Genomic DNA, 24,476 nt, shown 5'->3' on the forward strand with positions numbered 1-24,476 from the left:
CTCAAAGACTATAGAAATGAAATTAAGTATGGGTATCAGTGCTGAAGAGGCCTAGAAAACATACGCGTCAAGATTTGTCCTTCCTATTAAAGAGCAAGTAACATTTTACAGTCAAAATAGAAGAGATGGAACCAATACAGGGAATGCTTCAAATACCCGTGGATATGCAGAAGTGCAAGGTAGGAGAGGCGGGATAAGTAAATGAATTTGCACAACACAGTCTAGAGTACTTCAAAAAAAAAAAAAAAACACCCCGCATCTGACAAGTAGGAGTTATTTGTGCATTCATCATTTGGACCCAAAGGAGCGCACCTCTAAATGCCAACTGCATTGACTTTTTAAGCAATGCTATTTCAAAGCAAAATGGAAAAGGACTTAAATAGTTTGCATTCTAAAACAGATTAAACAAGCAAGATGTTGCTTGTCTAATAGTTTAAATTCCCAGCAGAGGTATTACAGGACTATTTAGTTCCCTTGTTTCACCACTTCGGATTTGATTCTTTTTTTGTTGTTGAGATAGCTCCCACTGAGGAGGTGAAAGAGAATTCAAAGCTCTCACAGCAGCACTAGTGTTGTGAGACAACCCAAACACCGCACAACTGTTAAGCAAATATCCTTGAAATAGCTACAACTCATCTTCCACGAGTCAAGACGACTTCAGCCGCACTATCGCGGTTTTTAGTTCCAGGATGCTGGAACTCGGAGCCCTGTGAAGTGACATGGGGGAAGATTTTTAAGAACACATATAAGCCCAAGGATTCAGCCAGGTTCCTACTTCTGTAAAGCGTACCATGCTGTACAACGAGCACTAGTTATCAGCAGTCATCAAAAGTCAGAGTAACTCTTCCTCGTTTATCAAAAAGAGTTGAGTAACAAAGTTTTCAGCAACTGATTTAATTTTAGGACTATTTTAGTCTTGAGTAGTGCACCAGTGCAAGCTCTCGGCTTTGGCAGCTCTATTTGCACACTCAAAACCAGCAGTACGGAGAAATGTTACGGAGCTGCTTATTTCCAGGATTATGACATGCATTTTCAACACGTACAGCAAGGCAGCTGGCCTTGCTTTAAGCAGGGGCTGAAACCACCTCCACAGGCCCCTTCTAACCCAAATCGCACCATGCCTGTGACATCCATATGGCAGCTTTGAGTAACAGCGGAAAATAACTTCATTGTTTACAATTATGCCACAGGTTTTCAAATGAAGTTTACTATCAGCCTTATTCAAACGAATCCTTTCAGAAATCAGTTTAATCAACGGTTTAGAGCTACGATATCTCCTCCTCCAAATGCAGTGATGTTCTCATTTCCTTTCCTGAGCGATCAGCTGTGAAGCCTTTACTGAACAGCAAGGTACTGCAATAAAACATAAAGAAACATTAAAGCAAGAGGCTCTTACTCCTCTGGCAGGAGGCAATAACAAATGAGAGAAAGGGATCAATGGCCAGTTTTTCCCAGGATTTCTTAAAAGGAAAATAAAATGCAGAGAGATCTCAAAATACTTGAGTTATTTGGAAAGCATTGGAAATCCATGTTGTCTACTGCACGTGTGGACATGCACACACGTATATACACACTGAATACAGTATTTCCATGCATAAAGAAAAATCCTTTTAGATACAAGGAAAAACTAACCGTTGAAGTTTATAGCTACACCAGGTTTGTCCTAGCAAATACCGCACACGCTGTTCTGGTCTGCTTCTAACTGAGCCTGAGTAATAAAACGATCACTTATGCAATCATGTAAGAAAATGCTTCTACTGCTTTTGGATACAACAAAATGGCTTGATGGACTTGCAGATAAGGACGGGGTTCAAGTACTTCATTCACAGCACTTTCATGCAGTGCCAGCAAAATTACTACAAATCCTGGTTTTGTCAAAAGGAGAGCGGCACGTATTTATGAAATGACTCTTTTCCTCCTAAACAGATTTAAGAGGGACTTACAGGAAAAGAAATAAAGCTTAGTTATTTCCTGTTCGCATCTTTGTCCTTTAAGAAAGAGAGCAAAGGAGTTTAACACTTCTTATCTATCCTTATCTTGAGCAGCCATTCTTTGTCCTTTCAGCTGGAGTGCAGACTGTCATCACCACTTAAGGAAATATTCCTACTTATAGAAAATGTAAAGTTTTGGTAAGTTATTGCTACAGTGCACAGGTCACTAAATACAGATAAGCAAATGCCAAGAAACAAGGACAGTCATTGATATCTTATCTCCGGTTCTCTCAAAGTCCCATGCTACAGTGGATAAAAAACAGATTATTATTTCTACTGCTTTAGTTTCTTGTTAGCAAGCTTCATCTTTTGAAGCTCCTTGCTTGCACAGTGAATTTCGTCTCAGTACTAAAGGAGTTACAGTTCAACAGCTCTGAGTACTCATCCCATTAAGGAAAGAGCAGTCAGGTTGAGAAGACTGATGGGCTTTGAAGTGACCATCTCTGTCCCTACCGATATCCTAGGGTCCTTGCAACGGAGGGTCATTTGGCAAAAATGCCAAAGGCTCTAGGAAACAGGCCACACTCCAGAGGCAGGCAAAAACCAAACCTCCCTTCCCTCGTCCAAATGCGTTGATGTAAGCTCAAGCAAGATGGAACAGAGATCGAAGAGAGTTTAACACCACTTGAAGGAGCAGTTCACCCTAAAAATATTACATCTGGGCTCATTTGATTCTTCAGAAGAGAACAATAAATACCCACAGCTGCCAAAGCAGTGTGCCAGGATGAACGATTCCTGCATGGCCTCTGCAAACAATAACGGGAAGCCCTAAAACACAGGATCAATATATTAAAACCGGTGAACAGCTGACAATGACAACTCATGGTTTCCCTTCTACCACCTGGTGCTGCTTTACCAGCATCACTCCTTAAATTCTTTTTCTTTCCCTCTTCCCTTTTATTTAGGGGACGGAGGGGAGAGAAGGGAGGAATGGATGGAGGAGAGAGAAATAATGGAGAGATGGTCCATCAGCTCAGGTTTTGAATTTTGCTTTTATTGTTAGCTTAAGCAACCCAAACTTTATTTACTGTCCTTTCACAAACTGTGGTGACCCAGGCCTCTTCAGTAGTAGCACTGCCTCCAAATTCATACCATCACTGATGCTAGGAAGCTTCTTTTGGTGACTTTATGACACTTGTATCATCTTTGAGATCCGCTCCGGGGAGATGCTTGTCCCACAGGCCAGCCGATGCAAAACAGCTCATGAACACAACGTCCTCGCTGGCTCCTTGTAAAGCAGATATAGCCCTCGCCCAGAGCTCAGCACCAATCCCAGCAGCAGGATCTTTCTCAAAAGGTCTTTGCTCGTACATATTCATAGCACTCTCTAACAGATCACATACCCCACACAAAATACAAGCCTGCTTCACACATACCATGCAACCATGGCAGCTCCCACAGCGCTCCTTAATGCAGGCATCAATTCTCTTAATTTCTGAGCAGCCCTGCTCAGAGCCAAACTCCAGCCCTCAAAGCCAGCCTGCCACACCCCTGCAAAGAGCAGAGAGTTGCTTGCATTTCCAACCTGCCAGCCCTGCATTCAGGATAACCAGCATGCTGCCATGAAGCTTCACCTAGACAGTCAGACGAATTAATTCCACCAACTGCATTGACCAGGTTTCCACTGACAATAAAGACAACCTAACATCACCAGCTCATGTACAGTATGGTTGTAGGGGTGGAGATCCATCTCCCACTGTGAGCACCTCCTTCCCTGCAGTCCATCTCCTGGAGCATGGCGGCCAAACACAAAAGCCACCTCAGCTCCGCAGCGTTTATTAACTGGAGCTCTGCGCTGCGAGAACACAGCGATACCCTTCCCGGCCTGGAAGCGGCACAGCCGTGTCCTCCCAGCGCCACGTCCTCCCAGCGCCACGTCCTCCCAGCGCCACGCCTCACCTACTGCTGGAACGCGGCCGCTTCCCAGCGGAGCTCCCGTACGGCTCAACGGCACGGTTAATCTACAACCACATCATCCGCTGCTGGGCAACTGCGGATTAAACCTACAGTAAAAACAAATGATATTACTAGAACTAAGCAGACATTAGCTTAAAAACAAGAGAGTCACATAGCAGGAAGAGTCTCCCATCGCTCTCCCTAGGTAGGGAAAGGTGATTCTAACACCCAGGGTTTAGTACTTTCTCAATAACTCAAAGCACCACCTCGGTTACAGACACACAGTGCAAAATTGCACACAACATAAAACCTTACCTCCACAAACTGGGGAGACTTTCCAAAATTTGGGATCTTTTCTGATCATTTATGCTGGCATCTCTTGTTGGCGTCCTTGTTTACTGCTTACTCCCTTCCCACTGATGGCAGCATTCACACTCCTGTTTTAACCGGGTTACTGAAACTCCTTTGCTCCTAAGCTTGCCCGGCAATCATCTGCTTAGAGTCTTTTTCCAGCGAGATCTAAAAGGAGAATATATAACTAAGCTCCTCTGGGCCAGCGACACTGGTATGACCAGTAAAGTGAAGCGGTTGTCTTTCTGCTGACTGCTCAACTTACTCCTTTCTTCAGATGTTCACAAATGGACAGTTCTTTCCGCTTGTTCACAGACACCTCTGCAAGCTAAACTAAGCATGTGATACTATACAAAGCTATATAATACTCTGACCATTACCAACTGCTAATGCACACTGCACGTTCAAAAACTGCACGGAAGCGTGTGACTAGTCATTTAAACACACCTGCTTATTGCTCTTCTCAGGGTCTGCCCGGCACTGACTGCTTCAGCAACATAGTATTATAATACAAAGCCTGAGACCAGCACGTGCGATGTTTTCACCACACAGTGCAGAAAACAGTGCATCGCAAAACCAGGGTATCAGAAGATAGTATTTTTAAAGCTTCTGAACTATACCATTGCTTCTGAACTATATGATTGCATTAGCAAAGCAGTGATGCTCATCTCCAAATTGTAGCTTGTTGAACGACAACTACTTCCAACGCCACAACTATCAAGTTCCTTCATAGTTTGCTCAGCTGCACTAGCACACTGTTATCTGTCAGATTTTGCAACTACTAAAGTGACATTATATCCATCCTTAGCCGGGGGGGGGGGGGGGAAGAAAAAAGAAAAAGAGAGGAGGAAAAAATCACTAGAAAGGACTGTCTTCTATCTGCATCACCCCAACACAAATGCAAGCAAAAAAGAGAGTGCCAAATCCAGCTAGGCTTCAATTTTAGCTACGGTCAGCCAAACGCCTGGCAGGTGGTGTGCATTACGGTTCCCCTCATTAAAAGCCCCCTGCAAGTTCACCAGTTCAAAAGGAGTGTTGGAGGAATGAGATTATCCCAAGTGTAGACAGACTTCGGCTCAAAACAGCAAAGCAAACTGTTGTCTGTATACACCGCAGTATTTGGTAACCCACCAAATCTGGCCAGCACGTGCAGATCTGTAGCAGAAGGGGCAATCGGGAGCAAAACGAGCTGCAACATAAGCAGAGACAGTTTATTAGCTGTGACCGTGGAATTAGCCAGGCAAGCAAGCACGATTTTTGGCAACGCCACTTACTGTGGGATCAAGGTATTATTTCAGCTATTGTCAAATTATTCAGTGAGGCATCCGAACAGAAGCCGCTTTCAGATAGGAAAGCCCGACATTACAGAAAAGCACGTGCTGCCAGGCACTCCCAGGCAGAACCGCAGATTACAGGCATTACCTCCCTCACAGCTGGCACTCACCGTCCATAATCTTAATTAAAAGTAGGACACTAAAGGAACAAACATCCTGAGCAGATCTGAAGGAAATGAATGCAATAAAAATAGCTGCAAATTAGGTCCAGCGACCTCTGGCTCCAAGAAAGTCTCCGGTAGAAAGATCCATATCTTTGTCCATGGCAAAACAAGTCCGAGTTAGGCCAGTCTTGCTAACGTTATGAGCCTAACTCAGAAATGCCCCTCAACCAGTTCACCCAAGGCTTGTGCTGCTGGTCTTTCAACGCGACGTTGATTTGGCCCGTGTCTTTCGTGCCTGATAAACCTGTAGTAAACACATGACATATATTTGGCCACACAATACTAATCTGACCTTTGCCAAGAAGACACTTAATAGTCATAGCAGGGAGGATCATAAAAACTTTACAAGAAACACACTTCTAGCAAGTTAATTGCTCTAACATTCCCTGTTCTGTCCTTCTCCCACCCGAAGCTCTGTGTAGCTGTCTTAAAAAACGTACTGAAATAAAAGGAAGATCCATTCTCACTCTTACAAGAGAGGATTCTTAATGCCAGAGCATTCCCCACAGTCGTTCCTGCCACACTTCTGGGGGTCAGGGAGGGAAGTTGCAGGAGATGAAGGTGTTGCTTGGTGAGATAAGCTGCCTCTTAGATGCCCACAGCTCCGAAGACAGCAGCAATCCCTGTCCACCCGTATGGACATGAAAACTTGCGCCACAGCTGAGAGAGCTCGGAGGAAACCAAAGTTTATGTTCAACACAGTAATATAATAACAGCTGAACAATTCCTACAAATCATAAAATGAGTCAAGCGAAGGAAAAGGAAGTAAGTTTCCGAAACAGGATTAGACACTAAAGTGAAACTCCAAAATGCATTCACAACCAGAGTCAAGTCTTAGCTGTTCCTGATACCATCTAGTTCTCATCAAGCTTTGCTTTCCCAGAATCCAAATGTGCAAGGAAGGGGTCGAGAACAAGCCCATCAGGAGTTGCTTTCTAGAATTGTCCCCGGTGCTGTACTAAGGCACAGTTCCTCCAAGATTTGAGATGTGTCCAGGCTCTTGAGAAATCCTTCATCTCTAGCGTACTTCAGAGAACATGGAAAATTTTCAGTGCCAGGCTTCTAGCTCCAGCTAAATAGGATAGGAATAGAGTGTTATTCCTTACAAATCACCTGTTGCTGTGCTTGATACGTAGCTGCTCTGCCTCATGAAAATGGTCCTCCACGACCTGCATTGGCTGGGGTCTCCTTGAAAGTGGTCCAGTTTATACAGTTTTCTGCGTGAAGCTTTGGAGGGCAAATAAAGCAGCAATATACTGTCAATAAAGAAATACATCCACCCCCCAATATTAAATGGTTTAAGGATTCCCCAAATGGAAATGATACTAACACAAAGCTTTAAACATCCCAAAGGGAAAAATATATGCAACAGAAAATGGCCTGCTGATTCCACACACGTCGTTCCAGATTGCTTTGACTCCATTGGAGGTGGGAGGAAAATCAAAGAAAATGAAGCAGCTGGCCAAAGGAAATTTAAGGAGGTTCTGAAAAACTGCTATAATCTTGCAACTGATTTCAGCCAGTGCTCTAGTTATTAGGTAAGATAAGAATAATACAAAAGATTTAAAAACACCTCAGCTATGGTTACAGAGCATATGGTATTAGACCTCTTGACTCTTTGAGCATGTTTCTGATCTTGATTCTGTCTCCTCACAGAATCACAGAATGGCTGAGTTTGGAAGGGACTTCTGGAGATCATCTAGTCCAACCCTTTTGCTCAAGCAGGGTCACCTAGAGCACATTAGACAGGATGTGTCCAGGCAACTTTTGAGTATCTCCAGAGAAGGAGACTCCACAACCTCTCTGGGCAACCTGTTCCAGTGCTCTCTCACTCTTACAGTAAAGAAGTTTTTTTCCTTATATTCAGGTGGAATTTCCTCTATTTCAGTTTGTGATGTTGGATCCTCATCCTAGATAGAGTCACAGAAAACATTCCTCCTGGGCTGTACCACTGGACATCAGTGTTTATACTCCTTTACCTTCAGCATAGCATCTCTTGGAGGTTTTTTGCCATCTCCAGAGTTGCAAGCTGCACCCTCAAACCACTTTGGATAATATATGAAAACAGAAGGTGCAGAGGTATTAAGAGATAAAGCTTATTTCTGTATGTATCCACAGGCCAAGCAAGCCCACCTACCCATACATTCCTACTATGCCAACTTCTGCATTTTTTGCACACCTCTTGAACAAGAGTCCTTGTTCCCTTTTCCAGGGCCTTTGATCTTTAGATAAACAACTCAGCTGTTTTAACAAAATCAAAGCCAAGTATTCACTTTCTTTCCCAGTGGTGGCCCAGCACTGTATCCTCACTACATTTCCAACAGGTTTTCTTCTAAATAGTCTGTGGATTTGACTGTTAGCACTCAGAATAGTTAATAATCCACAAGATAACTGAAGGGAAATGAGATAAAGCCACTGAGATATAGTAAATAAGAGAACTGTTCATGTATACCTCACCTGTATCTTTCTCCTATATGCACTGACACTTTGCACACTATTGCCACAGCAAAGATCCCACCCAGCCTTGAACTGCTTCCCTGCTAAAATCATGACTTTGATGCCAAGTAATTATATCTTGCACAATACTGGCTCTATCCAAATTAACAAAAGCTTTCTGAAGAAGTCAACAGGCTTTAAAACAGAGTTGCTTTAAGATTTTAAATAAGCTTTTTAATCCCTACCAATCTCTCAACTGCTTCAGATACGTGGTATACCTAAATACACTATAAAAAATAAATTAAACAAAAGCATTTACCAGTTGTCTCTTTGTACTAGGAAACACAACTACCACACATGGACAAATTGTGGCTTTGAGAGTTAAATGAAGACTGGCCTGGTTCTCTACTATTTTTAAGTTCTCGATAGCCTGCACTTAGCATAGATAAAAAGCAAACTGCAATCTTTTTACAAATCTCAAATATTCTTTTTCTGGTTACTTAAAAGAAGTACTTTAGAGTCAATATCAGTACAATACAGGACTAGTGACAACCTTAAGCATACACAAGCCAAAAGGAAACTAAATTTCTAAGGAAAGATGTAGTAGCTTGCATCGTACTGGACTAACAACTCATCTGTTGGCAGAAAGATGGACTGTATGAAAAATATATTAATATATATTACTATTTTTACAATAAAAATGCTTAATACAACATATACAGTCTTTAGCGGCTGTGTGTTTCCCAGTCTGCTGACTACTTTTACTTTCAGTAAAGTGTTTAGTAAGACAACAGCATGCACATCAACAGCTCTACTTGCAGTAACAAGGCAATAACATTACCTAAGTCTCTCAGACGAACCTTATTATTTTTTCAAAAAGATTATTACACAAGTATTTAAAAAATTCAGTCCAGCAAGCTAATACATCATTTTATCCTATATAGCCTCCCTTACTTTTAGTGACACTACAGAAGCTATTCAGAGTTATTTTCAATGCCGGTTCTTTCTTTTTCTTGAAAGGACAAACTTTGGGATAAAGCTATAGCTGTCAACACTTCAGAAGGATGTACACAGATTTTATTCCTTATCCATAAATATGTGCATTGCATTCTCAGAAGCAAGAAGCAACACTATTTCCAACGTATACAAAGAAAAGCATAAAAAAAAGGAGTTTTCAGCACTAAGCTCTCAGCCTGGTAAAAGTCAGAGAGAGAAGACAGCATGAGAGTGTTATGCTGGATAAAATTTGATTCTCTTTCTTCAGGGTAACAATTCACTACATGGCAGCAGCGCCTTAGCGTCCACCTGCCAACACAAATGTACTGCCATTTAAGGTTGTTAAAATTTTTCCCCAATTAATCATTGCTTCGCTGCAACATCTGTCCAAGACGACTGTTTCGCTAAAGCTAGTTAGCCCGCTGCGGTGCGTTATGCAACCACAGGCCGTGCCGACGTCGTGGAGTAACATCAGCCCACGCCAGCCGCCAAGGGAAGAGCAGTAAAAAGAGTGGAAGCTTCCAAGGGTGGAGTGTATCTAGTAATTATAGGGCTGGAAAGCAGGGTCCCTCCTCCTGACACAACCAACCTGAACAGAGCGAAACCGAACTGCCACTCGGTAAGCCGCGTAACGCTAAAAGCATTTCCCTACCCCAAAGTCCTTCCCACTTCAGCAGAAGAAATTCAGATTCCTTTAAATGGGAAGAACGAATGCGTTAAGGCTTCCTCTAGGTCACCTTGTGGTTGGAGCGCCGAGGTAGCACTAAAACATTGAGTGATCTCTTTTTTAGGAAGTAATACTCAAAATGCTTTGTGTAGAGCATGGAGCCCCAGAAGAAGTGTCCTAAGAAGGCTAATTTCTTTCTGGAAACATAACAGTTCTCAGCAGGGCCCTCACTTAGACCCTAATGCTTAGCCCCAGCAATTCAACTCGTAATTGGAGAGGATCACCTCCTATTTATCATTTTCATTAATTTCAAAGGCAGTTCTCCCATTAAACGCTGTCTCATGTACACTTTACACACGGCTCCTGGCTCCAGACAGCTCATGAACTGTTTATAAAGGACAAGATAGGCCAGAGGACAAAGATGTTAGCAGCAGGGTGCTGGGGGAGGGAAAAGGGGAAGACCATCTTGAGCAGACAAAAGACCATGACTACAAATCCTTGGAACTGCTTCCACTCTGATTACACGTGCTCATTCATCACACTAATATTTCAGAGCTTCCACTCAAGCACCAACTGCAAACGCTGCTGTGGGTCATGCATTTTCTGGCACATCAGTCAGGAAGATCCTGCTTTGCGTAATGACTTACAAAGTTTGATCTTCCTTTGGCTGTTTTGGTGCGTGTTGCTTGCAGAAAAGATCACCATCCTAACAGCAGAAGTTCTAGTTCCTCCAAGTGATCAGAGTCCTATAAGTGATCAGAGCAGTTGCTTGCTCTCTGGGGCATCCACACAGCACAGTTCCCTGATTAAAAGTTCCCCCCCCCCCCCAGTTCTCTCATGCCCCCATCCTCATCAGCTTTGAGATCAACATAGCCTCCAAGAAATGCAACTATATGGCACTTCACCACAAAACTGGGTCCTTGCTGCAACTGCGGTTTTGCAACAGCAAAACTATCATTGGAATGGAGATTACCCGGTGACTATCTAGGAAATTAAAAACCAGAATTGGTGTGGCCCACATTAATTAACTGCCTGTACTCCCATGGGCTGCTGCAAGCAGGAGGAGTCTGAGGTCTACAGAAACCAGCCAAGAGGAACAGTGGATGATAGTAAGGCCATGTTATTGCTTTCTGAAAGCTGACCTTGGGCAATTTTCTCTCCCAGCTATACAATAAAGGCAGATGGGAGAGCAGGGAGGCAGCAAGAACATGAATGGAGGTGCAATCAAAGCTGTGTTTGGGGTTTTGTTTTTCTTTAGAGGGACAAATGGGGCAGAAAAAGCAGTTGCACAGACAAAAGCTACCAGCTAAAGTTCAGTGGCTATTGGATAAAATATCAAGTAGTTTAAACAATACACATCATAATGGCAGGTCCTATTTTTGCTATACATAGATGTAGTGATCTTGGTAAATATGAGTCATCTTTGGAAGAAATCCCGAACTGTTCTACCCGCACAGTCATATCTATGCATAGAAAAGAAGGAACTAAGTTCAGAACAAAAAAAGCCACCTTCATGTCAACACTAGTGTTGTCCAAATTTGTGAGGGAATTGCCTGTTGGACAGTTTTTAAGCCAATGTTTCTTAAGATCACAAGATGGTTATATTTGGAATAACAGGAAGAACATCATATACTGTCTTCAAAAAGATGACCTAATAAAGATTTCATGAGATCCTGAAAAACATGCTGCAAGAATTTGGTAAGAAAGCAAATTAAACAGATGAACGGATGCCAGGTACTAGCTACTTAATAGGAAGGTGATTTATTATTACTATTTGAACTTTTCTTCTCTATTATGCAACTCAAGGGAAATCTGGCAGAAAAATCCAAGTCACATGGAGAATGGCTAGTTATGGTCTCAAATGAGAAAGCACAAGCAAAAGGCTGACAAAAACAGTAATGGGATCCAGAAGCACCAAAAAAAGATTAATAGCATGCACAATTACAGAACATAACAGCAAAGCAAAGGATTTGCACCAGAACAACATGAGTGATGCTTCTGTGGCTTCAAGAGAGTTTAGCGAAGTGCTGGATAAAAAGCAAGGCCATTAAGATAAGGCCCTTTAAGAACATTTCTGAAGATGGACATGTACGATAACTAGGCCAGAAAGAAAAGCCTAATACGCTCAGAAAAGAGAGTTTCAGCTGAGAACTTCTACAAGCTTTCTGATGGGCAGAGCCACAAGGGTGAAGACAGTGGGAACCAGATGGCTGAGGAAGGAAGAGGGTAAGAAAGCAAGGAACCCCACCAAGACAAGGTTGGGTCTGTTACCCTCAGCATCACCTTTTACCACCATCCATCCTGGAAGGCACATGGGGACCTTGATATGAGAAGCAACAGATCCTTTTTCTTATTAGGTTCATTTTCAGCCAAGTCAATTCTCTTGCCTGCGTGCCCCCAAATATTAGCACTGGCACAAGAAAGAGCATAAGGTCAGGGACATTGCTTCTGAAAGCGCTCTGTTCCTGCACCCACCCTCACTTTTTGTTAAGATAGCTTTTTAGCTTTCAGCACCGTGAAGAAAAGTTTGGAAGCATATCCCAAAGGCTTATAAGTCAGAAGCATGGTGATGGAAATCTGTATGGTTATATTTGTCACTGTTGCTCACTCACTGCTTACACTCAGTGAACATCCTTACTGATAGATGGAAGGTTTGTACGTGTCATGGGACAGAATGTTTTTTCCCCTTAATTAAAAAAAAAAAAAAAAAAACAAAAAAAAAAAACGATGTTTTTTGGTACTCACAGTGCTGGAGTACACATACCAACTGCAGTACCAAAACCCAGGTCAAAACTAGAAAGACATTGCTAGCTTCAGCAGCAGACTCCTGCATTTGCAAAACATCCATTACACTCCATTACACAGAGAATGATAAAACGAGAGTATATCAAAAGCTCCTGCTATCCATTTGGCCAGCCAGTAATGACCAGATGGGTGGGCACAGTTGTGTAATTGCCTAAACACTGTTACACAAGCAAATTACTTGGGATCTGGCCATTAGTGCTGTCAGCTTCCACATCAAATACCTCATTAAGATAAATGGAGACTGCTGGCTTACCTTAAACAGTTTGGGGCTAACACGAGCCAACACATCTACATATGAAAGCTTAGAGGGATCTTTTTTTCCTGCAAGCTTTCCCAGATTGGTTATAATGTTCATCAAGTGAGCCAAGAATTTGACATGTTAGGTGAAAAATACTTTGGCACTGCACAAAGCATGTGAAAGTGATGTGGGAATTACTATTAAAACAAGGTTCCTGACACATAACATAGAAAGGATGCAGGTATAGGAGAGCTTTAGAAAGTTAGCAAAAGTGTCTTGATAAAAATAACCCACCCATATCAATATTTTAAGATCCTGACTTCTTAAAAAGGCTATTGTTACAAATGCTTCATCTCTCCAAACTCTTCCCACACCCCTAGTACAACATAAAACATATCTCCTGACCAAACCTGCCTTTCTGCAAGAACCTGTTAATTTGTTTCATCCTGCAACTTATTTTGGTTTACCAACACACAGTTCTTTAATAAATATAACTCTAGCAATTTTTTCTTTCAATGTAGTCAAGACACCACCATTTGCCTTCAAAATTCATTAAACTGTCTTTATTTCAAATTTTTACAGATACAATGACAATGCAGGAAAGGCAAAAGTTAAAATGTCACATCAGTTGGAGTTTAACATGCTAAAAGTTTATGATCCCATTCAACAGCTTCCATGATCCAACTACAATGTTTGCTGCACAATATAGTTTAAAAAGCCCCAAGTTAGTTCATAGGCTAAAACAAGCAAAATCCTTTGATCTGTATATCTGTACAGGGTCTAGTCACTAAATAAATATTCTTTCAACAGAGTACCAGTTAAGAATCAACTATGGGAAAAACTCCTGGGAGAACACCACAATCTGAACTAAAAAGTGCCCTCCTCAAAACCCGTAGCACAAAAATCTCAGCTGGCTACTAAAAATAGTCATGCTATGGTTTGCCACCATGGCCAAAACCAGAAAATGCAGTCATATCAAAGAAATCATGGAAAAAGCAAAGATCTATCCGCTCCAAGACAGCTGTTTCCACTGTGTCCTCGTACAGTGAGCAGCAGGTGCTACCTCGGTTGCTCGATGAGAGGGTGAAAGATCCAGAAACCAAATAGAACCACAAAACATATAATAGCACCTGTTAAAAGATGAGTATCTGCCATCTCACCATCTTACTTTCCTGGCTTTCATACCTCTACGTACAAATGGAAATCTAGGCACTTTTCTGCTCCCATTCAAGCATGCCAACCCTACGTAGCCCACTGCTTCAGTCATTCCAGGTGACTTACTGGCACAGGCCAACCCTTCCAAGGCTGTCAGGAATGGAGTGATAACACCTAAAAAGCAAGAAGGGAGCTGAAATGGTTTGGTTAAAAAAAAAAAGAAAAGAAAAAAGGAAAACTCTTCTTAGCAACAGACAGGACCCCCCCACACTTTAAAAGTCTCCACAGAAGTAAAACCTTAATGGAAAACATGGTTTGTATCAAATGATTGGAAAAATTAAGCAACGTATAGCCAATTATTTCCAAATTGTCCAACTGGCTTTCAGTTTCCTATCAAGGAAAAGTCTGTATAGTTTTATACCAGGCTTACAAAGGTTTATACATATCTGTTTTTTCTTGGCGTTTCCTCAAAGGGATTTAAGTTCAGTATAACTAATAAAGATTCAAAGAATTAGCTGCCAGAGACTAGAGATGTCTAGCTTAGGAATGTCTGCATCCTTGAAAGCCAGTATGCAGTACAGCCCAAAACACAAGCTAAGAGTCTGCACCAAAGAAAACCAATCTTTTTTCTTGTTTGCTTTGCTAGAGACAAAAACACTACACTTAACAGGAGAGAAAAATGGAAATGAATATACTCATTTTTGTATACCCATGTGTGCACATCTACACAAGTGTTCTCCTCACTTGAAAGAGGTCTGCAGATAACGCACACGAAGCAACGTTTCTTTCCCCTGCGACACAGACAAAACTCAAAAAAAGGAAAGACTTTATTATCAAGAAGCATCGTCCACAGAGTTATATATCTAATCCTCAGTCTTATTTTAGAAAGTCTCCCTGGTAATTTGCCTGTGCTTTTGAGAAGCAAGTAATATGTTTTGAATTATAAGAGGTTACAGGGACATTTTTGTGGTAAATTTGGGCTTTCATTTGAAAAAAAAAAAAAACCTCAGTGCTACAGAAATCCTTTCGGAAATAACATTTTTTTGTCATTGCTAAGCACTTTTCAACAAAGTTTAATAGCTACTGTTCCAAAGAGCTGTTTACATCAAGCTTTAAAAGAATATGTCCTTGCAAGCAAAAGGAAAAGAAACACAGCTTATGTCTTCCCAATATTTTGAGAAGAAAAGCGAAAAGCATATATACCCCACATACGCCAGGGGCTACAATTTCAGCTTCAGAAAGTTCAGCTATAGCTGTTTTCAGCTCTAATATTTTGGGTTTATTTTGGCTTTTTTTTTTTCCCTAGATGTTGAAATTAAAAATTATACCTAGAGGCTCTTCAAAACTTGAATTTGTTCCCCCAGTCTTTACACCCAGGATCACGAAGGAACAAAATGCCACAGAAGTTATTAACTGGAACTGGAAGCCGCTATTTCCAGCCTCAGAAGTTTACAAACTGGATACCACGGTTGCTTCATAAACAGTGCATAGGAAGTCAGACCTTCAAATAAAGGTAGTCAGAGCTTTCCTTTGAAGGCAAAACTTATTTTGTTGTTCACTCTTATAAACAAAATAGCCTACCTGAAGCTCAGTAATGTGAGTAAGTTCTACTGTAAACATCTAAAAGATGTAGGACCACAGGAAAGCTTCAGTGTGCTCCTGGTAACCGTGATGGAAAAGCTTTTTGTAGCCTGGTGTTTTCTGCAGACAATACGCCAGAATTTACCATCTCAATATATCACCGAAGAGTTCTCCCATAAAGAAAGCTGTGCAGCTCACACAGCGGGAAAATAGAGGTTTGGGGTTGTTTTTCTCACTACTTACTGTGAGACAAGCTCTCTGCTCCCATGCAGGAAGCCGTTACAGTCTCATTACTCCTAGACCGCCTTGCCTCCTGGACCGGAGGATGCAGTAAATTACTCAAGCCCCCTTTAATTTTCCTCCTGAAACTCCCCAATGGGTTTGTCCTAAGAACCACAAATAAAACATGAAAGAAATATGAATAAAGAGATGAAGGCACCATCTAGTTTGATGCTTATAATAGAAGATATATTAAAAGTGAATCTTTTCAGAAAGTTTCAACTTTTCCCCCAAAGCATCATTCATCTGAGGACTAGCAGCTCATGGCAGCTATATATCAGACAGAGGTTGAAGAGCTTTTCATCGTGAGCCCCATTTCAGAAGATTTATTCAAAGGATGTCAGAACTTCCAGTAAAATTAAAGCTGGTTTGGTCTAAATAAAGCATACTAGATTGCATGTGTAAAGGGGCAGGCAAAACAATACAGACTTTAAACATTATGCTTTAAAGATGAAGTTAGAGATATAACCCTAAATTAAATTGTCAAGTACATCCTCTTGCAGTACACATCATACACTCCGGCGTTGCACAAGCCAGAGTCCTGCCGCAAAGTTTCTCCCAAAACATTTTATTTCACATAAAGACGCAGTGAGGCTCCAGGATTCCCAATTAAGCCACATCAACCTTGAATGGGAACAGTGCATGGCACTAGAGCAAACCACTCTTTACCTGAACAACTTGAGATAGGATAGCATCAGGCTAGGCTCTGTCCAAACCTAAGCTACAACAAAAACCTTCCTGGGCACAGATCCAACATGGAACCAGAAAACTACTTGCACAGATCAACACGATAATCAGCATACTAAACCTCCTACCATGACAAAGTTTGCACAGGCTTCATAAATCAGATATTTAAGGAGGAGGCAATGTCTTTATTGAGATTTATATGCTGTTTCTTCCATGCCAAAAGGAGCAACAAAGGAAAAAGTACACAAATCCTTGTCAGAAAGTTCCAGGACAGGCATATTACCAGATCAGTCCTGTGGGACAAACCGATAAACATTGAAAGGAGATAAGCTGTACTTCTGAGGCTGAAGAAGAAAGAGGCAAAGAGGTAAGTGAAGCAGATAGAGTCACAATCTCTGCAGATGCAATTCAAACAAGCACATGTGGGAAAGATGGGATTTGCCAAGGCCTAAGACAAGAAATGAGCACAATAATCAGCAAGAAGGGGACTCTAGGCAGGAGATTTAGCTCTGCGAAGGGCACAGACTTGGATCTGATACACCATACAGGAAATAATAATATTTAACTTTGGATGCAAAGACCTAGAAAGGACCGAGTTAGATGGTGCCGGCAAAACAAACAAATTCCTGCCCAGAGGAGCGCCTTCAAAATCTAACACGACACAACTCAAACTCCTGAGTGGTACTTGGATGGGAAAGACTTATCCTCTCTGGTCTCAGTGTGATCACTCTGGCAACGGGAGAGCTGAGGGCAGGTGAATGGCCACTTCAGCAAGGGGGAGAGTTGAGCAAAGGTATACATTAAGTCAAAGAAGGTACTGAAGGCAAGAGGAGAAAGAAGTCATTAAGGATGACCAAGAGAACACTAATTATAGAGAGGCAGCTAGGAAGACAAAAAGAGGAAAAACGAAGGGCCAGGCCACACAACACTTTTGAGGGGACAGTGAGAGTTAAGCAGCTGAAACCCTGGAGAACAAGAAGTATCCAAAGATGAGAAAGGATGTAATGGCAGGTCCCATTTATCATTAATAACTGTTTTGTTAGAAAGGTCTTTATGTAACTCCCCCCTTCCTCTACTCAGCTTCTCATCCCTCAGTCCTGACAGCATGCTATCTACAGAACAAAATCTAATCTTTTCAGAAGTTTAAATCCACACAATGCCCCCTTTTTGCTCCCAAAGACAGATGTATCTGTGAATGACAGCAGTAGTACGAGCTGAGATCTCATGATAGCTAACTGAAAAGCCCCGCAATGAACGGAAATCATCTGCCTCTAGAAATCTGATGTCTGCTTTTGAGAAATGTTAACGGGTATTTGCCACAAAGCGGCACAAATCTCCCTTATTTAACACTTAGAGACAAATATTTGTGCACACATCTGCTTTCTTCTCCTCCCCCTTGCCTTTAAAATTCCTTCGTTCCACAAAAAAGTGCAATCGTGACTGAGGGACTGAGAAGCAAGAGTGATGATGTAACAGTCAAATATTTAGCAAGATCTCCATCTGTAACAGGAATTCAAATAAACATGACTAAAGGGGAAACATTCAGGTAGTTTGAAAGCTTGCTCAGTCCGAAAGGAATGCAAAGAGTTGCTGGAGAGGTAGATCACTGAAACCCTCAGGAAAGGCTGATTTTTGAACAGAAGTCAATGCAATGGATTCTTGAAGAAAGGACAGCACAGGACTCATTGGAAATATTGGCCAAAGAGTTACTATAGGGATTTGGCAGACCTTAAAGCCAACCTTTGGCCAGCAAAATTCAGAAGGTGATGACAAATTACCCCATTTAGGATGATATAGTAAAACGCATACTGGTTATAAAAGTCGTGTCTAACATACTTTACTCAAAAGAACAGAAATGTGTTTTACATTCTCACAAATAGACATACTACCTGCTCTGTCTTCGTAACTCATGCTGCTTCATCAGAATCCGTTACATAACTGGAGAGAAGAGGCAAGGGTTAAAGCAATACAGTTGCTGAGGAGCTCCTACATTAGGAGCTGACTTCCTGTAGGTGTACTTTCTGTAAATAGCAGAAAAAAGTCATTTATAAAAAGAAAAGATGCAATAAAGAACATCTCCCATCTTCAGCTAATTCAAAATAATTCTGGTTAAAAAAAGAGATTATTTATACGTTTTTTTCCTTCACACCTGACACTACTTGACATGAAGTGCTACTCACCAGTTTGTTGCTAGTTATCATAATTAAATTTTCTTATCTTCGCTCTCACAAGTATCAGAAGCACAGCTCTACATCAGCTGGAAAGCTAGCACCAACAAGTTTGAAGCCCAGCATTACCAGCATAAGAATTTAAAACTGTAAAATATCCTAAAAGACTAATCTCATTCATAAATCTGACCTCGTATATTATTCAACACCCCTGTGTTAAAATTATTAAATACGACCTCACCCACACTGCTATAAAAAGACTACTGTAAAAATTTTGCTCTCAGAAAAGAAGGTATTCATGAGTTAGGGGAAGACAGATGTGCAGAAGACGATTCAGTGGAACTATATAAGTTAAGCACACACAGAGGCAAAACAAATTCCAGCTTGGACATCTTCTCATTCAATGCTTCATTCACACTAATTTTGTCAGGAAAGACCCAGCCCACCTGTAACAGCTATCAAGTTCCATAAACTAAATGCTAATCACGTCAGAAATTTGAAAGTTGACCTTGATGCTCCTTTTTGCTACTTGGGTAGTTAGGGCTTGCTTTTTAATTGAGATTGATGGCCTTTTCCATTTACAAAGATCATGCTGGAACCTGTCCAAGCTCATAAGCCATATTTTGATGGACTACAGGGAATTTTCATTCCATTCATTCCAAATTCTAACACAAGACAGCTCTTTGCAAATTGAATTTACTCTAAAGAAGCCATGAGAAGTTGACTGTACTTAACTGCAGAAAATACTGCACCATTCATTGCGACAGGCATCCCCAAACACCCTTCCCAGCAGCTTTTAATTCAACACAATATGAGCAATCCAAGCATTCATATCACATTTAAAATGAGGAAACTGAAGTGGCTCAAAGGCATGAAAAGCATGTTCATTAAGCACATTTCAATTACCAGAAACATGAATGAAAACGAGCATTTACATATTACTTCCGCAGCCAAGATTAACGATATCTTACCACCTAATGAGAAGTCAAACCTCCCTCAACGTTAGCCAAAAATACGGATGTTCAGCACAGTGCCAGAACAATAAGCCAACGTGAAAACCTTAATATAGAAAGTGCTCGTGCAGTCAAACGCTTCAAAGTAGGGCTAAGTCAAGAGAAGAACAAAAATGCTGCTTGACATACGAACACTCAAATGCTATAAATGACCTGCATCCCTGTCGAGAAAGACTGTTTTTTCAAACGTATTTACGGAGACTCTGATCCTCATAAGACAGGAGCAAGACGAAGCGTCGAGTCAACGCGGGAACCTTGCGCATGCTTTGCAAGACTTGCTGAGGACAGAGCGGGACTCAAACCCCACCACAGCATCCAGAAGAAACGGATGGGCTTTTTGGCGAGAGGTCCGAAAGACACAGCCTATACACACAATTTTCTCAAGCAAATCCCTTCAAATATCTCTTCAGCACTTAAAGCTCAAGTCCTTGTTTCAGTCTCCTCCGATCTCATTTGTACAGGGCTAGAGCCAAAATAACAAATCAGTAACTGTCTCCCATACAGACGGGTCTGTGCCTTATCCCGGTCCACAAAGAACGGACTAGCGGAGTCGTTTTCATCCTGGGGCTGTGAACGATTTATTTTAAAAGCTATTCAAGATGCCTGCTCATCAAGCTGACTCTCCTATGAGAAATGACCCAAATGAAAGTCAAGCAGAAACAACGCTCTTCCTCGGACCTTTGCGCAATGTTTTAGTGTACAGGTATTACAAGACATGGGCAAACAAGCTCCACTTTATAGATACTTCTGCTTCCTGCTACAGGTGCATGCACCTCGCAGCAGCAACTATGTATGGAAAATTCCCAAAGGAGGACAGATTTTCTTGACAGATTCTTGATACCAAAAATATTAATCAGAATCAATGATGTCTTTCAAAAATATCTGCAAAGAATATGAACTGTTGCCTTAATTTAGGATAGCCTTGGAAATGCTGCGGTTTGCATGGTAAGAAACAGCTGAGAAAAAAAACAGGAAACAACTTCTGCACATTTTTTAACTAAATGCAGAGGTGGCGGAGGGTTAAGTGTTGCTTTAAGAGGTCAGAAATGACTGTACAGGAGAGCCAGCTAAAAGCACCAATAGATTGTAGAAGCACAAAACTCTGCATTAACTCAATTTTCATCAAGCCATAACAAAAATTTCAAGTGATAACGTTTACACCACAAGTTTCATTTATGTCCACAATTTCAGCAAAATAACTTCTGCAAGACCACTACCCCCTTTTAACTCACATCCATGTCCAGCTTCACTGAAATAGAATCAGCTAAACGAAAAATCATCTACTGAAATGAAAAAGTTGTTAACAGGTCCGCAGCAGGAGTTTCTACCTTAGGTTACAGATGGTTACATTAAAGCACAGTTAAATACTAATACTAGAAGGCAAGTATAGCAATGGGCCCGAGAGCAGTTCTGACATTAAAGAATTCCGATTTTAATTCAATTAAGCACAAGTCCTCTGATAGGAACTTAAATACCAAATACCGCACTAAACCTATTACTGCCTGCCCGAAAAGGTCAACGAAGAACTGATGAAATGCAATGTTGAAGTATCTGCTGAAGTGCCAAGTGCTCTAACAAGTGTGTTTGTTTTTAATGATTTATACTCGTAACCATTTAAGGAGCAAGTATCTGTTACAGCTTTGGAGGAAACAAAGCTGTCTAAGCCCACGCTGACTGCTTCACTACTCCCGCATGCTCTTTTAAATTATTTTGATGACTAAGAATCACAACTACGGCCTGGTAAGAAGCCCGCTCAGAACTAAGGAATTTAAGGATGACTTTGATTTGCAGTTGATGTGTAACACCCAATGACTGCTTAAAAGTCCACACAAAAGTGCTGGGTTAGGAACTAGTTAGAAGACAGGCCCATAAAAAAAAAATACTAGCAATAGCACATGCTACATTGAATCACGCCATTAGTAACAGGGTACGAAGTCTAGTGACTGGGGAAGGAAGCAGTAAATTCACATTGCATCCATCCGCCAAATGCACACATCCATCCACCAAATGCACATATTAAAAAAGCAGTGAATGGGACAACCTAACTCCCTTCCTCTTTTTCCCACTAAACACATCTTTGGGGAAATATCCTTGTATGCACCGAAAACGAGTACGATTTCAATTCCACCCACATCTGGGCTCACTTGGGAACTAAATCCAGCACAACCCGTCTCGGGTCAGCCGGTGACCCTGAGCAAAAATAGCTCTGGCAGAAAGCTGGATTTGTGGAATAGGGTGGAGCCCATCCAAGTGTAAACTGAACAAACCCGCCACTCGCAGTCGATGACGGAGAAGCAGCAATTTCTCCATTCTAGTCTGTGCACGGCAAGCAGAAAGGCAACACAGGTCATCTACGCTACGTGGGGGCAGATCAGAACCCAGGGTGCAATTTGGGTCGGATACGATTGAAAACGTGGCAGTCGGCAAGTGTTAACTACTCTAAGACTGTAAAAATAAAATAAGCAAACGTTGCTTGAAAATTATTAGAAAATTAGTAGTGAAGCTGGGTCACCAGGCTAAGGCTAGAAGTCAAAAATGCAATGGCAATCGGGGTTTACTAAAGTTTGACACATTTAGTAAAAAGTCATCCTTTTGGTAAATTCGGATGCGCTTTCCCAAATGTCTCGGCACAAACAAACCTCAGGTCAGTGGATGATAGCACTGAGGACAGAAAAAAAATCAACAATATTAATTTTTTTTTTAACAAAAGATTATGCTGTCTGCAGCACAGACACAAGACAACCTTGAACACAGCGGCAACGCTCAGCCTACAGCTTGAGGATTACGGCCAAAGGAATTCACGGGTTCTTACGCAGAAGCAGCAGGAGCTTCGAATTGGTGTCAGAGGGAAAAGGGTGGCTTTGAGCATCAGCAAACAAGGTCCTGGAGTTAAAGAGAAACTTTGCGGTGCATTAGGTTTCATTTCTATAGTTAAGGGACGCCTAGACAAACTCCTTAGGCAGGATCAGCATGCAACAGGGCAGATATACCAAGCACAGGGATCCGGTGTTCCAGCTCATGCTATTTTATCCTCTTTCACACAAAATTAGGAAAGACCACCCGAGCACGGCACCACTAAATTAAACTTGATTCCTGAATGTGACCAACTTCAAAATCAACAGCATGTCACCTAACCATCCTTCTTCTTCCAATACTCTCCTTAGATTTCTATTACACATTAACCAGAGAATAAAAACCCCCAAGAACAAACTGTTACATGCAAGTTTCCTGCTAACTAAAATAACTTTGCAAGGTTTTTGTAATACAGTTGGACTGCTGTGGCGTGCACAAATTAGAAGCAAATTCAAGCTTTTATAGGCACCACGCTATTCGCTTTAATCTGACATTTCCTGATGCCCAAGGCTCGACTACTCACGATACGTTTTCCTTCGTGCTCGGATACAAACATCCTCCTCACCCACGTGAAAATCCAAGACATGAGAAGACTAACAGACTGGCCGGCCGCTAGTTATCGGATCGGATCCGGGGCCCCAGCTCTTCGGCATCGCTGAAGATGGGTACAGCCCCGTAACTGCTGCGCAGCCCAAAACTCCAGAGCGTTTCAGCAGCTGAAGCAGTCAGACCTCAAAAACTACCTATTTTTTGATGGCTGTTGCCAGAGTTGCTCTCAGGTGCTTCCAACCACCCAGGCCTGCTGGGTTATTAATTCATCCTGCTGCCAACATTTTTTTTTTTAAAGGAATATAAGTGGCAGAGGAGGAAGGGTACCTTTGCAGGACTCAGTAAAACCTGAGCAAAAGGTGAGGAGGGGGGAAGAGACAGAGAAGAGGCCGCATCTTCGTCCCGGAGGCCTCGCCGGTAAACGCCAAATCCTTGCAGAAGTAGGGGCAGAAGAGTTTATCGAGCAAAGCTCGCATGAATCTTTTATAACGGAAAGTGAAAGGCAGCCTCGGAGCAAGGGTCCCGGCCGGCGCGCCTCCGTATCAGTGCCGCCCAGTGCGCGGCGGTGCTTGGGCGCCCGCGCCGCGGGCTCCTCGCCGAGGGCAGAGCGAGGCCCGAGGCTCCCCCGGAGCGCCGGGGCGCGACGCGGCCGCGCCGCCGAACCCAGCCGGGGCCAACCTTGGACTCGGGCGCTTTTTATTGCTGTTTTTCTCCTCTCGGGTTCATCCGCACAACCTGTTGCACAGCCGGGTTGGGTTTTATTATTATTATTATTTCATTTTTTTTTCTTTTTTAAGATGGGTAATAAAACCAAAGCGCAAAGGTAAGGTCTGTCCCGAGCTGCGCGGGGAGCGCGGCAGGACCGAAGGCTCCGCGGCTTCCCCCGCCGGGGGGAGGCGCCTACGCCCGGCGCGGCCGCGGGGGTCCCGGCGCGGCCGCGGGGGTCCCGGCGGCGGCGGCCGCTCCAGCTCAGCGGGCCGGCCGAGCCCCCCCCCGCTCCCCCCCGCACACACCTGCCCGGCGCTTCCCCGCGCCGCGGTAACCGGAGACGCGGCGGAGCGCGGCGCCGCCCGGCCCGCGCCTCTCGCAGCTCCCGGCCCGCGCCTCGCGGAGCCGCCGCCGCCGCCGCCGCCCCCCGGCCGCGGCGCTCACCGCAGGCGGAGGTTGGCCATGAACTCGGGCATGGTGACGGCGTCCATCAGCACGAAGTCCGCCTTGCCGAACTCCAGGCTCTCCTGCTCCGCCATGGCGGGGGCTCGGGGAGGGGACACACGGGGACACACGGGGCGGCCGGGGCCGCGCGCGCCGGGCTC

The 24,476-nt window shown here is 42.8% G+C and overlaps 1 protein-coding gene across 1 annotated transcript in view; it reads right to left on the reverse strand.

Annotated features, from left to right (window-relative positions):
- The window catches only part of MYO1D (myosin ID), a 136,451-nt gene extending 111,975 nt beyond the window's left edge, over positions 1–24,476 (reverse strand). The window contains exon 1 of the mRNA XM_062595903.1: positions 24,316–24,476. Within this exon, the coding sequence (XP_062451887.1) occupies positions 24,316–24,410 (95 nt within the window). The 5' untranslated portion in view covers positions 24,411–24,476. The remainder of the gene's footprint in view (positions 1–24,315) is intronic.

Source organism: Rhea pennata, chromosome 26, assembly GCF_028389875.1.
Source record: "Rhea pennata isolate bPtePen1 chromosome 26, bPtePen1.pri, whole genome shotgun sequence".
NCBI lineage: Eukaryota > Metazoa > Chordata > Aves > Rheiformes > Rheidae > Rhea > Rhea pennata.